Source organism: Mustela lutreola, chromosome 14, assembly GCF_030435805.1.
Source record: "Mustela lutreola isolate mMusLut2 chromosome 14, mMusLut2.pri, whole genome shotgun sequence".
NCBI lineage: Eukaryota > Metazoa > Chordata > Mammalia > Carnivora > Mustelidae > Mustela > Mustela lutreola.
Window position 1 is genome coordinate 13527188 of NC_081303.1, and position 12751 is coordinate 13539938.

The following is a 12751-nucleotide window of genomic DNA, read 5'->3' on the forward strand; positions in this document are numbered from 1 at the left end:
TTTCCTTCTGTTCCCATTTCTTGTGCCCTTTAGGATGGTATGGCTCTGCCCTCCACAACTCCCTTGGTCCAGGGAAAAAGAAAACTGCAAGAGGATGGGGGAGTCTGCCGTTTTGCTTTTCTCTCTTGGGCCACCTTCGACTTGTCTTGGTTCTGCTTTTCCTGAAATAATAGTTAGACGGGACTTTTGAAAGGAAATTGCTCTCCTCATCTGCCAAATATTTGTTTTTTTTCAACTAGGAGACAGATTTCCCCATTCTGTTGTGATTCATACTAACATAAAGTCAAATTGTCCTCTGATCCAATGACTACTTTTGGAATGGGCAGGTGGCCCAAGAGTGTACAGAAGAGACAGGAAAACCAGCCTGGAAGAGAACATTTCCCATGAGAGCCCAGCATGGGCGGGGCTGTTGACAGAGACAGAGGGCCACCCAAACCAGAGGACAAGCCCAAGTCCTGCCCAGCATGACTATCTCTTCGCGACCCAGCTGGGGTGGCAAGAAGTCCCATCGGCCTTTACTCTGCAGTTCCCCAAAGGTGCCTCCTGCATCAAGCCCAGTTATGACCACAGGGACGATGACCAGGATGGGGAAGCAAGACCCAGGAGCCACAAAACAGCCTAAGGAGACAGAAGGCGACCACCTCTCCAGGACTAAGAAACATTCTGTCTTTCTAAATTCCAAGAACTTGGCCGAAGGAGAGATCATAACCACTTTTATTCTCCAAATTCTAGAGGAAATAATTCTGCACAACATGGAAACTACTAGCTGCCAGAGTGGACTGAGGGGACTCCTGAGAGTGGCCTCCCGGCCCAGATCCACTCAGGGCTCCGAGAGGCGCCCTCGGGAGCGTCCTGTGGTAGCTGTGCACTGAGGACACGGCCAGGAGCTCCGAGGAGGTGACCTGGCCACCGGTTCCCCCTGGACACAGACACAGAGGGAACCATTCCCCCACCAGGTGTGAAAAAGACCAAGGCTCCTCCGTCGGCAGAGGACGACGAGCCTCGGGCTTCATCGGGGCAGGCAGCCAGCCACAGGGTCCGGCCGGGGCACCGGCACAAAGTTCATGGGGCACAGCAGCAGCGGGCACATCTTCTCGTGCTCCTTCAGTGCCTCGCTCAGGTGCTTTAGCTCCTCTGTTAGCTTCCCGATCTCTCGCCGCAGCACAGTGTTCTCCTGCTCCAAGCACTCGTACTCCTGCACAGAGACACGGGGTGGGTGACGTGGTGGCTGCAGCCCCATTCCCTCCTGGGATTCCGGCCTCCTCCCCCGGAGAGCTCCCTCCAGAGCCGAGCCTCCTTCTCCGCTCCTCTGTTTGCTTCCTGTTTCTCTCCTCCCACCAGGATGAAAGGTCCAAGAGGGCAGGGCTGTGCTCTTTGAACTGGCCTGAGATACGATTTACATCGAATAGAATACACCTGTTTTATGGGTCTCGGGCAGTGAGCTTTGGTAAATGTCAACGTGCATCAAGAGAATGTTCCCATCACTCCTAAAGGTTCCCTTGTGCCCCTGTGCAGACTGCCTCCCTCCCCCAACTGCTGAGCATCTCTGTGAAGATCTCTGTTGGGGTCACTGCTGTGGGCCCAGCTCCTGGAGCAGTGCCTGAAACACAATACGCGTTTGCTGACCGCATGAGTAAATGAATGAAAGTATCCCTTGCCTTGGCTCCGCCCCCAACTCTCACCTGTGAAGTTTCCACCATAGCGGAGTTTGCAGAGACTTAACACCTGGAGGGGCTCACAGATACCCCTCAGCCCAACCCACCCAATGCAGAAACCAGACATCCAACTTGGACTGGGCACTCTTTTCTTCAAAGGACAGTCCCTGCCTTTTCTGAGCTGCTCTATTAGAAAGCTCCTCTTTGCACTGATACAAAATCTCTCGCTCCTTCAAACCCATCCATTGGGCTTGGTTCCACCTTACAGAACCACACAGAGTAAATTGTTCAACATCGCAGTTCTTGTAATATTAGGAGACAGCCCCATACCACTTCCCCTTAGGCATTCTCTAAGCACAACTGTCTCAGGTCTCCTGAGCTCCTTGAGTTTAGGACTTTTGGTCCTTCTGTCCTCCTGGGGGTCATCCCAACACACACTCTCACCTGCCAGGATCTATCTGGCAAAGGGTCATTCCCAAAGTGATTCTGGGGATGGCTTGACCATGCACAGGGAAAGGCACAGAGGTGGCCTGCCCTGGGGCTGGACCAGGCCTGCAACCACCTCACCCTGGGGACTCGCCCTGAGCTTGCAGAGAAGTACAAGCTCCGTCTGCCTCTGCTGCTTCTCTGTCTATATTTGGACGGTGACTGATGTTCTGAAGATTAAGGTTGGGCTCTACATCCACTTCTGACTTTCACTGCGGCCACCTGGGTGCCTTCCAGCCTAGCAAAGTCTTTCTGAAACGTAACGGGTCAGCTCGCGAATCACGATACTACACAGCTATAAGCTGCCCATTGACTTGATAATTAGGTCTTCCTTCTCTTCCTCCGAATCACTGGTAAGTTCTATAGTACTTGGCCAATGGCAGAGCCACAGGGCATGTCAACAGAAATCATCTTGAAGCTGAGAGCCTTATTTAAATATTTTTTTAAAAGATTTTATTTATCTATTTAACAGACAGAAATCACAAGTAGGCAGAGAGGCAGAAGCAGGCAGAGAGAGAGGGGGGAGGAAGTCCCTGCTGAGCAGAGAGCCCGATGTGGGGCTCGATCCTAGGACCCTGAGATCATGATCTGAGCTGAAAGCAGAGGCTTAACGACTGAGCCACCCAGGCGCCCAACTTTATTTAAATCTTGCTGCAATTTTGTTTACCATGCATTTCCTGACATGGGGACCCAACCTTATTATTATCCACCACATCTTTTCTCTTACTAGTAAATTTTCAAAAATATCACTAAAAAAGTCTGATCTTTTTACAGGCCCCTAAAGCACATGCAAATTCTCAACTCTGGCCCTTTGCTAATGCTGTTCTCTTCCACTGGAGTATGTTCCTCCATTTCTGTGTGAGCCCAGCTTAAGCCCACCACCTCCAGGAAGGCTTCCCTGATCACAGCACCTAATGGAACCACAACCCTCATTACGTGTTCTAGTCAATCTCATATCACATTCAATCTTACTTATACTAAATAAGATCGCTTCCCAAAGATCAGAAATGTGTAGCACCTAGGAGCCTCTGCTACCCTCTCCTGTAGCTGCGCCCGATGGGCCACCGCCCAGTGACTCCTCTGTCTCCTTCTCGCACTGGCTTCCTTCCCTCCCCACCTCTAGGCACCAGAGGTGCTGCACACAGAGGCCTGTCTGAGCCTTCCCCAGGCAGGCCCTCAGGGTGGTCTAGAATATGCTCCAAGGCAGCAGGCAGCACCCACCCCCCTCCCACTCCGCAGGCCGTCCCAGGTCAGGCCGGTTTCATTAGCCCATGGGCCCCCTTCCGCCTTCAGCCCTGCTGCCAGCCCCACTCCTCATGCTCTCCTCAGGCCTCTTAGAAGCTCTAGTCCTGGAACCTGAGTTCCATCTACAACGCGGCAACAAGCCCTCCATGGGCCAGGGGAGGCGGTGGACGGGAAGACAGTTATCCAGGGAAGGCTGCCTGCAGCCGCAGGACGACGGGCTACAGCTCTTTGGAGCGTGTGTACACACACAATGCACACACGCACATACACACACACACACAACTGGACACACACACACACACACACACACACACACTAGACGTGCTCCTCACCTCCCAGTAAAATGGAGAATAGATGTGAATGGTTCCAATGAGCAAACATTTTAACTAGATTCCAAAAACCAGGAAAGTCTCTTACTGTGGCAGAATATTCCATGTCTGTATTAGCTTGTTTGCTTGTTGAGTTTTGGGGCAGGATGCTGCGAGCTCCTGAGCCTTATCTCTGGAAGCCAGGAGGGGCCATGCTGCCCAATGTCTTCCGGAAGTAACACTGCTTCCCCCAAACCCCAGCCCATCAGGTCCCCTGTTTGCCTCCTCTGTGGGGACTTTCTCTTCTGGGATTTGATTTTTTACTCATCAACCTGCTAAGGGACTTTCATGGAGCTGAGGGAATAAAAAGGAGAGAAGAAGTCAAGATCTTCTGGTGAGATCAAACAACAAAAATAAAAGGAGGAGGGACACCTGGGTGGCTCCGTGGCTTAAGCCTCTGCCTTTGGCTCAGGTCATGATCTCAGGGTCCTGGGATCGAGGCCCACATCGGGCTCTCTGTTTTGCAGGGAGCCTGCTTCCTCCTCTCTCTCTGCCTGCCTCTCTGCCTACTTGTGATCTCTCTGTCAAATAAATAAAAAAGAGTCTTTTAAAAAAATAAAAAATAATAATAAAAGGAGGAGCTGGGGCAAGTGGAGAGGAGGTGAGAGGAAATGGGGGTGAGAGGGGAGTGAGCAAGACCCACTTCACACCGAGAAGAAGTTCCCCGACTTGACAAACGTAAAAAACCATCTTACAGCGCACAGAGCCCCACCCCCCCGCCACCCCAACAAGGAATTAGCTGGCCCCAAATGTCAACAGTGCCAAATTCAAGAAACCCTGGTCTGGGCATCTAAGGGAGGTTGACTAGGGAACGAGGGGCTGTCTGGGGATATCCAGGGTCCAGGATGAAAAACTAGCAAATGAGCTAATGTGGGTCCCCGGGGCCAGAGGTGACGGTGAAGGCAGAAAGGAAATGAGGGGTGGAAAAGGCCATGAGAAGGGCACAGCCACACACAGACCCCATTTCACAAGTGAAGAAAGTGAAACTCCGAGAGCCACAATGACTTTTCCAAGGTTGTGCAGGCTTGGAACCTGACTTCAAGGTCAACTGCAGCCCTTGAGCAAGGAAGTAATTCTGCTTTCACTTGGCAGTGCCTGGCCCCAAATTTCCCCGTGGTGGTTACCAGCAGTCAAGGGCTGTGAGTGCTCAGGATTTTACAATAAAGCCTATTCCCTAGCCCTACCCTGAACTTCCCAGCAGACAAATTGTGTCATCAGGGAGGGCTATACAAATTGGTGTCATCATCAGTTTCTGAACCAAGGAGGGGGGACGACTCGAAGCATTCTCTTAGAACATGCAACAGCTGAAGAAGCCGTGACAATAGACCACAACCAAATTGCCTAAGAAATCTGTCAGTTGGTGACATTTGGGGTTCCTGAGGATGGCATCACTGCCTTCCTTTTCTGACTCAACGTTCTTTCTCAGTCTTACACCTTGGGCTGGCTTGAACCAGTCTGACCCACTTCTGAGACACAGTTCTCCCTGCTGTAGAGCTGGACTGTTCACGCACATCCTTATTTGTGGACGTGGACTCGGGCGTGTGCCCAACGTTCAGAGATGAACAGGGACTGAAATCCCCCTGAGAGGTGTAAGCGCCTTGACAGGACGATTCGAAAAGCCACAGTGAGCGCTGAGGTACAGACACACACGCGTTAGGAATAGCTTCTGGGCACCACACTCGGGCTTCCAGCAACCACCTCCCTGAGGGGCAAACTCAGACTGAAGAGTGACCCCAGCCTCCCTCTGGCAGGGCCTGCTCAGGCTCTCCCCGCCCTGCCCTCCAGGGAGGCCCGGCCCCGACGGACTGTCCCTCCTGTCCCCCAAGATGGAGAACTAGGAGCTGGGGGAGGTAGCCCAGAGGCTTCTAGAAGCTGGGACTGGAGGAGGTTTCTCAGGGTGTCGGAGGTAAGGGGGACTCAAGGTGAGTGAATGAGGCGGGCAGGAGAGAAGGGTGGGAATTCTAAACAAGCTCCAGATGGTCCCCTTCATGGTGTTCAAGGAAGGCAAATAAAGACCTTGAGTTCCTCTGAGAGACGCACCCATGACATCCCACAGGATGGGACTGAGTACAGAAAGGACTGAGTATAGCCCTTCTCACGGCCAAAGCTCCCCAGGGAGTGGCAGTGGCCCTGGCTACCAGATGGCAGCTTTCTGGACCCTTTAGTGTCTCTGAGAGAGAGAGACTGACCCCATGTTTGAGGTTTCTGAGAACTGTATCTGGTTCCCACGTGCCCCATCCTTGATGGGTCTTGGAGCCCGAGGAGGCCTTGACGGGCTTTTCTGCCATGACCCAGAGCAGTGTGCTAGGTGCTCTGCCCTCAACTCACTTCCTGGAGCAACTAAAGCAATTCTTCACCACATTTTTAAACCAGACACCCCATCCTCAACATGCATATTTTTTTTCAAAGTTTAAAAAAAAATTTTTTTTTTTTTTTACTATATTTACTCCCCTCCCTCCCCGCCCACCACCATGGTGGCCCTACAGAGCAAAGATTCCTATAGCTGGGATGCCGTCCCTAGAAGGAGGTGAGGAAATAACAGCAGAGCTATTATTCATGTGCTACCCTTCGACTCAGAGACAACATTCCTCTTCTACAGCAGGACTGGGATGTGGTTGCATTTTCCTGGGCCGGCCACCTGCTCCCCCACTGCCCCTTGTGACCAATAACACTAGTATGTAGCTAGTGACAGTAAAGATGGGGGCTATAGCTTTGGGGTCTATATATGGATGGACCCACTGTCCTGGCCTCCTGGACACTGAATTTCTCAATAAGACTGGCATCGATGAGGTGATCTGCCAGTGATGGGTCAGCAGGATCTACTCTTCCTGCTCCACAGAGGCAGAGAAGGGAGTTTTCTCCCATGGAGGGAATAGGTTTCAGATCAATTAGCTGCATTTCCCAAAACAGCACCTGCCATATCTGGTCACGTGACATGGTAAAGAGACCGCAGAAGAAGCTAGGAACCCTACAGAAGGGGGACCCCCCACGGTTCTAAGGAGGATCAGGCAGGAGTAAATGTACCACCCTAACTTTCCCAGGCACCTGGCTCATTTGGGTATCAAATTCAACAATGACATACTGAGAGAAACTGTCTTCTTTGACCCTGTAGGATTTATGCTACCTTCTGAGTTAGGCTGAATAAAGGCTTCCCAAAGATGTCCCAAAAGATATCTACATCCAACCTCTGGAACCTGTGAACATGTTACCTTATGCGGTTAAAAAAAAAAAAAAAAAAAGACCTTGCAGATGTGATTAAGAATCTGAACGTGGGGAGATTATCCTGGATTATGCAGGTGGATCCAATGTAATTATAAGGGTCTTAGTGAAAGAAAAAGTCAAGAGTCAGAGGAGATGTGTCAGAGGAACAGTGTCCGAGTAATGCAGCATGAAAAAGACTTAACTAGCCAGTGCTGGCTTTGAAGATGGAAGGGGACCACAAGCCAGGGAACACTGAGAAACTTCTAGAAGCCAGAAAAGGCAAGGAAATGGATTCTTCTCCAGAGCTCCTGGAAAGAATACAGCTCTCTTGACACCTTGATTTTAGCCCCATTGAGACCCATTCCAGATGCCTGACTTCCAAAATTTTAAGATAATAAATCTGTTTTGTTTTAAGCCACCAAATTTGTCATAATTTACTACAAAGTCCATACGAAATGAATATACTTCTGTTGAAAACTCCTATGCTTTCCAAAATGGGAAGGAGATCTTATTCCTCTCTTTGTAACCTAGCATCAAGGCCTTGTCCATGGGAGTGCTAACAAATATTTGTGGAACGAATCTCCCTGCTCTTGCTCTGTGGAAGGTCTTACCGTCATTTAGCCACCACCACACACTTCATCACTTGGGACTTACAAATGAGTGTCCCCTAGTGTTTCCTTATATTAATGCACCTGGCTTGGACGAGAAGCTTCTTGAGGGGAAGGGCCCTGGCTGTCCAGCTGGCACACAGGGTCTGAACGCAGGGCCCTGCCCTAACTGGGCTGCAAGTGCCCTCTGGGGTAATCTGGTAACATGAGGCTAGATCCGGGACTGCTTCAAACGCAAGGGGGAAGGAAGAAAGGAGACAAAGGACATTCCAACTCCTCTCTGGGAAGTTTACAGGACCCATTCAGGCTGGGAAGGATCTCTTCTGACCCTATCTCCTTTTAGGGCCCAGCCTTCCTGCTTCCAGGAAAGAGTCTGATATTCGTAATTCATGCCCCTGTGAATTTCTATCATTGGTCGCCTCCCCCAGAGTATGTACATCCTAAACCTGTTCTCAGTTCACTGTCAAAGGCTTTTCAGATTGTTTTTCCCCTCATAATACCTCGGTATCTGCTATGTTGTCAATGCCCCCAGACCCACCTTGCTAAGACCAGCTGTGACAAGACATCAGGCAGGGAAGGGCTAAACTAAAATCCTTAGTGATTTACACCAACCTTGTCTAAAGATGAGCGTTCAGAACTATCATCAGTTCTTTGCACAGGCACTTGGATACCTTTGAGGCCAGTGCCTGATACGGGGCAGTTCCCATGTTCTGTCTGTGAGATTATGTGGGATTAAGCATAAGGGTAGAGGAAAATGGGAAAGTTCAGGGTAAATCCCAGGTTCCTGACGTGGATGATGAGAAAACTGGTGAGCTCCATTAACTTCACTTGAAGACAGGAGGAGAAGAGAGAGTTTCAGGGTAAACACACATATCAGGGCCACGCTGCATCCGAGCAGCCCGCAGCCCACCCATCTGAGGACATCTAAGCAGACATTGGAAATATGGGGTCGGGGGGCCTCGAACTGAGGTCTTGCCTTGAGTAGTCAAAGTGGGGAGCTAATGCTGCGAGAACAGATGAATAGATCGTACCTTCAGGGTGGGAAGGAAAAAGAGCAGAATCTGAAAGCCTGGTCAACACCAAAACTTAAGAGAACTGACAGAGGAAGAGAAGGTAGCAAAGAAACAGAGATGAAAGGTGGTTAGGAAGGTCCAGTGGGAAATGCGGTCTTTTAGAAGCTGAAGACCTTGAAAGAAGGTCTCAGGAAAGGGGGAGGGTCAATGGTATGAAATGTTCAGCAAGGTCAGCAAGGTCACAGTCGATGAGTCTAGAAAGAAGTCCCCGGATCAGGTAGCGCAGAGGCACTACGGGTCCCCGCAGGAGCACCCTCTGAAGAAAGGATGTGTGCGCGGACGCGCACGTGGCCCGCGTACGGTCACGTGCCTACGTGCGTGTGCGTGCGTGCGTGCATGCGTGCGTCCGTGCGTGTATGCTGGGTGGGGCGGGGCGGCAGAAGCGCCAGCACGGAGGACTGGGAAATAAATGGCACTGAGCGTATGGAGGCAGCAGGTCTCTCTGGGCGGAGCAGGGAGGGGAGGAAGGAAAGAAAACAAATGGGGCTTGAAAAGGAATTGGTATCGAGAGGAGGTTTTGTTTCCTTTTGTTCTGGTTTATAATGAAAGGAACTTGAGAGAGGAGCCACCAGCGGATGAGGGATAAAGATGTCCGTGAAGGATCGGAAAACTGGGCTGGAAGGATGCAGTGACATGAGACGTACGTGTCCAAATTGGTGGTGACCAGGACATGACCTTGGGGCCACCACCACAGCTCCTTTCCGTGGCCCTAATGTGGCTCTGCCCCAACCACAGGCTCACCTCGTGGAGTTTGTCAGCCTTCTGGGTCTGCTTCTTCCGACTTCTCTGAGCAGCAACTCGGTTTTTTTCTCTCCTTCGGACCTTCCGGTCATCATCGTCTGGGCTCTGGGGGGAAAATGTGTGGTTAGGTGTGCTGTCGGGGCGCCTTGCTTCGCCTTCCTTCGCCGTCCTCTGCCTTCCTCTGCCCTGCCCCTTTCCTCCGCATCGCTTCACCATTTTACTTGCAGTCCTGACAGTGCTTGTTGCTAGATGGGTGGGACAGCACCAGCCCCTTGTTCAGCCTTGTGTCCTGGCTGAGTTTAGCTGCTCATTCCCATGACCCCCCTGAGAAATGTATGGTGAGACTGCCATTTAAAAGATGAGGATAAGAAACTCAGAGAGGGGAGAAAAAAAAAAAAAAAAAACTCAGAGGGGGTAAGGAACTTGCTCCAGGTATCACCGCTAGACGTGGGTAAATGGGAAGTGGAACTCAGGTCTGTTGGACTCCAAACCAACGTTCACAAACCTCTACCCCACAGGGTGTGTGCCTGGAAGAGGTGCGGTGTCAACGTGCATCTGAGAACAGGGAAGGCAGAAGGCATGTGCTATCTGGAACTCGCTCTGTGGCAGGCCTTGACCCACCACACACAAACAGGTACTTTTGATACTGCATGCACATTTTACACTGATAACTAATTGCAATCACACAATTCTATCAACACATCAAACGATCTCAGACACCTCATTTGAACAATGCTCGATGGACATTTTCACAGGTCAGAGTGAATCAGAAAGCAGACTCATGATGTGTCTTGAAAGCTCTCAGCTCTCTATGAGATTTAACCAAACCTAGTTGAATCCTTCAAGAGTTATCCTGAAACAGGCAGGATTTTTAAAAAAAATGTACCTACCAAGATAAAAAACATTTCAGTTATAGAAAAAACATGGAGAAGTAGAGAATATCTGCTTTCCGGAGCCCTGTGAGAAGGTACCAAAGGGGCGGGGAAGCGGTACGCTAACTTTAAACAGTTTAAAAGCCAAGAGATTAGTAGGATACAAACATAGGAAAGCTACTCAATTATTAACATTAATGGAGGGCAAATATTGATAATATAAGATAATGGGTAATTTCAGTTATTTTATCTGGTCTTGTATTCCAAATATGGGAGACACTTCTCCCCAAGCTCTGGTGAGTAAAGAATTTTCACTATACAGAAGAATATAAGCCTATAGAAGGAGACAGATAAGATATTATAAAGAACACAACAAATGGATGTGGTCTGGAAGTAGTGCTTAAGGGAACAGGCACAAGGTGTTAAAATGTAGCTTTTCAGGGGAAAAGAAGTCTTGGCTAACATAACCAGGACACCACAGGAGCAAAATGTGGTTTACAGGACAGAACTCTAGCTAGAAATATAGAGCCACTGGTTTTGTCTCTTACTGTCAATTCAGCTTGGGGGAAATGGCTTAAATTCTCTGAATGTTCAGTTTTCTCATTTATCCTAAGTGAGAGTCATTCATTCTCTCAACAAGTATTAACTGAGTACCTGCCATGTGCCAGACACTGTTTTAGGCACTGAAGATGCATGGCCAGAACAACCGATCGGTAATCACTGCGCAAATCATTCCAACAGCCTAATGCTTGGGACTAGCATACGGATAAAAGGAGATTTTAACCTAAAGCTCCCAGCACATGGTATGCCCTTAATAACCTAAGGAGGCTATTATTATATAGTAATAGGTTACTACTATTACAGTAACCTATGGAGGTTGCCATTTTTCGAGTCTCCCGTAGTGCTTATCTCCAAATCATGCCTTTTTGTTCACAATTAAAAAGTCATAGGACCCAAGGAAGCATCCTGTCCTCTGGGAGCAAGACACTCTAACCTGGATGTAATCACCTATCCATATGGTCACAGCTGAGAACCCAGCAGTAACAGTCAATCAAAACAGAAAGAGGGGAGCGAAGTGTTAAGATAATCATAAATTATTAACCATATCTTAATTAGTCATAAAAATTTCGAGAGGTTATTGCTATATTCATTCTACAGATGGGGAAATTGAGGCTCAAAGAAGTTAAGCAAAATGCTCAAGGCCACTCAACCTGTGTGTGGTTAAACCGAGATCCAAACTCAGAACTGTGTGACTCTCTAGCGTCACCCGATGACACTACGTGCCAGGCATCGAATTGGGAAGGCGAGGAGGGGGGGGGGGGCATCACGAGGAAGACTCCCTTCAGAGCAACCAAGTGGGAAGTTCTCTGATTGCCATCCCCGTGGGCAACTTTATCTGTTTCCTGAGTAGGCAGTTGTACATGTTGCCAAGGACAGCACAGAGGGCTGAAGGCGGGCTGAGGGGTTTCCACCAGCGGCGGAACTGGAGTTCTCCCACTGCGGGGGGGCCCCCACCCCGCACCCTTAGGCTGATGGGTCGCGAGTTCCCCATTCGGCGGGTAGATGTGGGGAGTGCCTGGACACGAGCTGCCCCTTCGGACCGAATTTCCCCTCTATGCACCCTGGCGCCCGCGAAGGGCCACGCGCGCCGGGGGTGGGGTGGCAGCGGGCGCCAGCGCAAGGAGGGCGACACCGGGACAGCGCGGATTCCACGTGCGGGGAAGCGTGGACTCTGCCCGGGCGTCTGCGCCCTGCGGCCTCTCCGCTTCCCGGGGCGCAGGAGCAGGGTCACCGTTCCGGAGGCGGCGGGCACTGTGCGTGAGCTGGGGACCACAGGGCAGAAGCGCCCGCGAGATTCCTGCCCTGCGCCCCGACTCCTGCAGGACTCTGGCTCCCGCAGCGCCCTTCACCCCAGCACTCAGCACTCACCACCCCGGAGCCCCAGACCCACCTCCTTCGTGCCCCTCGGCGCTCCCATCCCCGCATGCCCGCGGGCCTCCCTGAGCCTCTAGTCCACTACCTGCGGCTGCGGCTGGTTCCCCGGCGCCGCGACGCTCCTCTGCAGGACGCTGCCGGCCGCCGGGAGCACTTGCGACATGCCGGGCACTCCTCCGGCCCGGCCAACCCCGCCGCGCAGCCTCGCGGAGGAGCGGCCGCGCGGCCCGCCGCGCCTTGCACGCGGGGCGCTGCCTACGGGCACTCGCGGGTCACCCGCATCCTCGCGCCCCCGCACCTGCCGGCCGCCGCCCTCCGCCCCGCCCCCTCGGGCTTCCCGCTCTCCCAGCGCCTGCGGCCGCCGCGCTGCCCGGGTTTCCCCTCCCCCGGCCCCGGCCCGCGGGCTTGCGCGTCCCGAGTCGGCCCGCCCCTCCTCTCACTCCCGCCCCGTTTCCTCCTCTCCCCGCCCTCTCGCCGCACCTCGGGGTCCCAAATCCCACCCCTGTCGCGGCTTTCCGCTGGGCCCCTGTGCTTCGTGGAAGTCACGTGGCGGCTCCGGAACCCGGG

The 12751-nt window shown here is 51.7% G+C and overlaps 1 protein-coding gene across 1 annotated transcript; it reads right to left on the minus strand.

The window, feature by feature from the left end:
- Positions 1 to 696: 696 nt before the first annotated feature.
- On the minus strand, positions 697 to 12543 carry BATF3 (basic leucine zipper ATF-like transcription factor 3). The gene is made up of 3 exons (XM_059146560.1): positions 12270 to 12543; positions 9378 to 9482; positions 697 to 1195 (listed from the first exon to the last, which is right to left on the minus strand). Exons 1-3 carry the CDS (start codon positions 12345 to 12347, stop codon positions 1010 to 1012), a joined length of 369 nt encoding a protein of 122 aa, XP_059002543.1. The 5' UTR covers positions 12348 to 12543; the 3' UTR covers positions 697 to 1009.
- Positions 12544 to 12751: the final 208 nt, after the last annotated feature.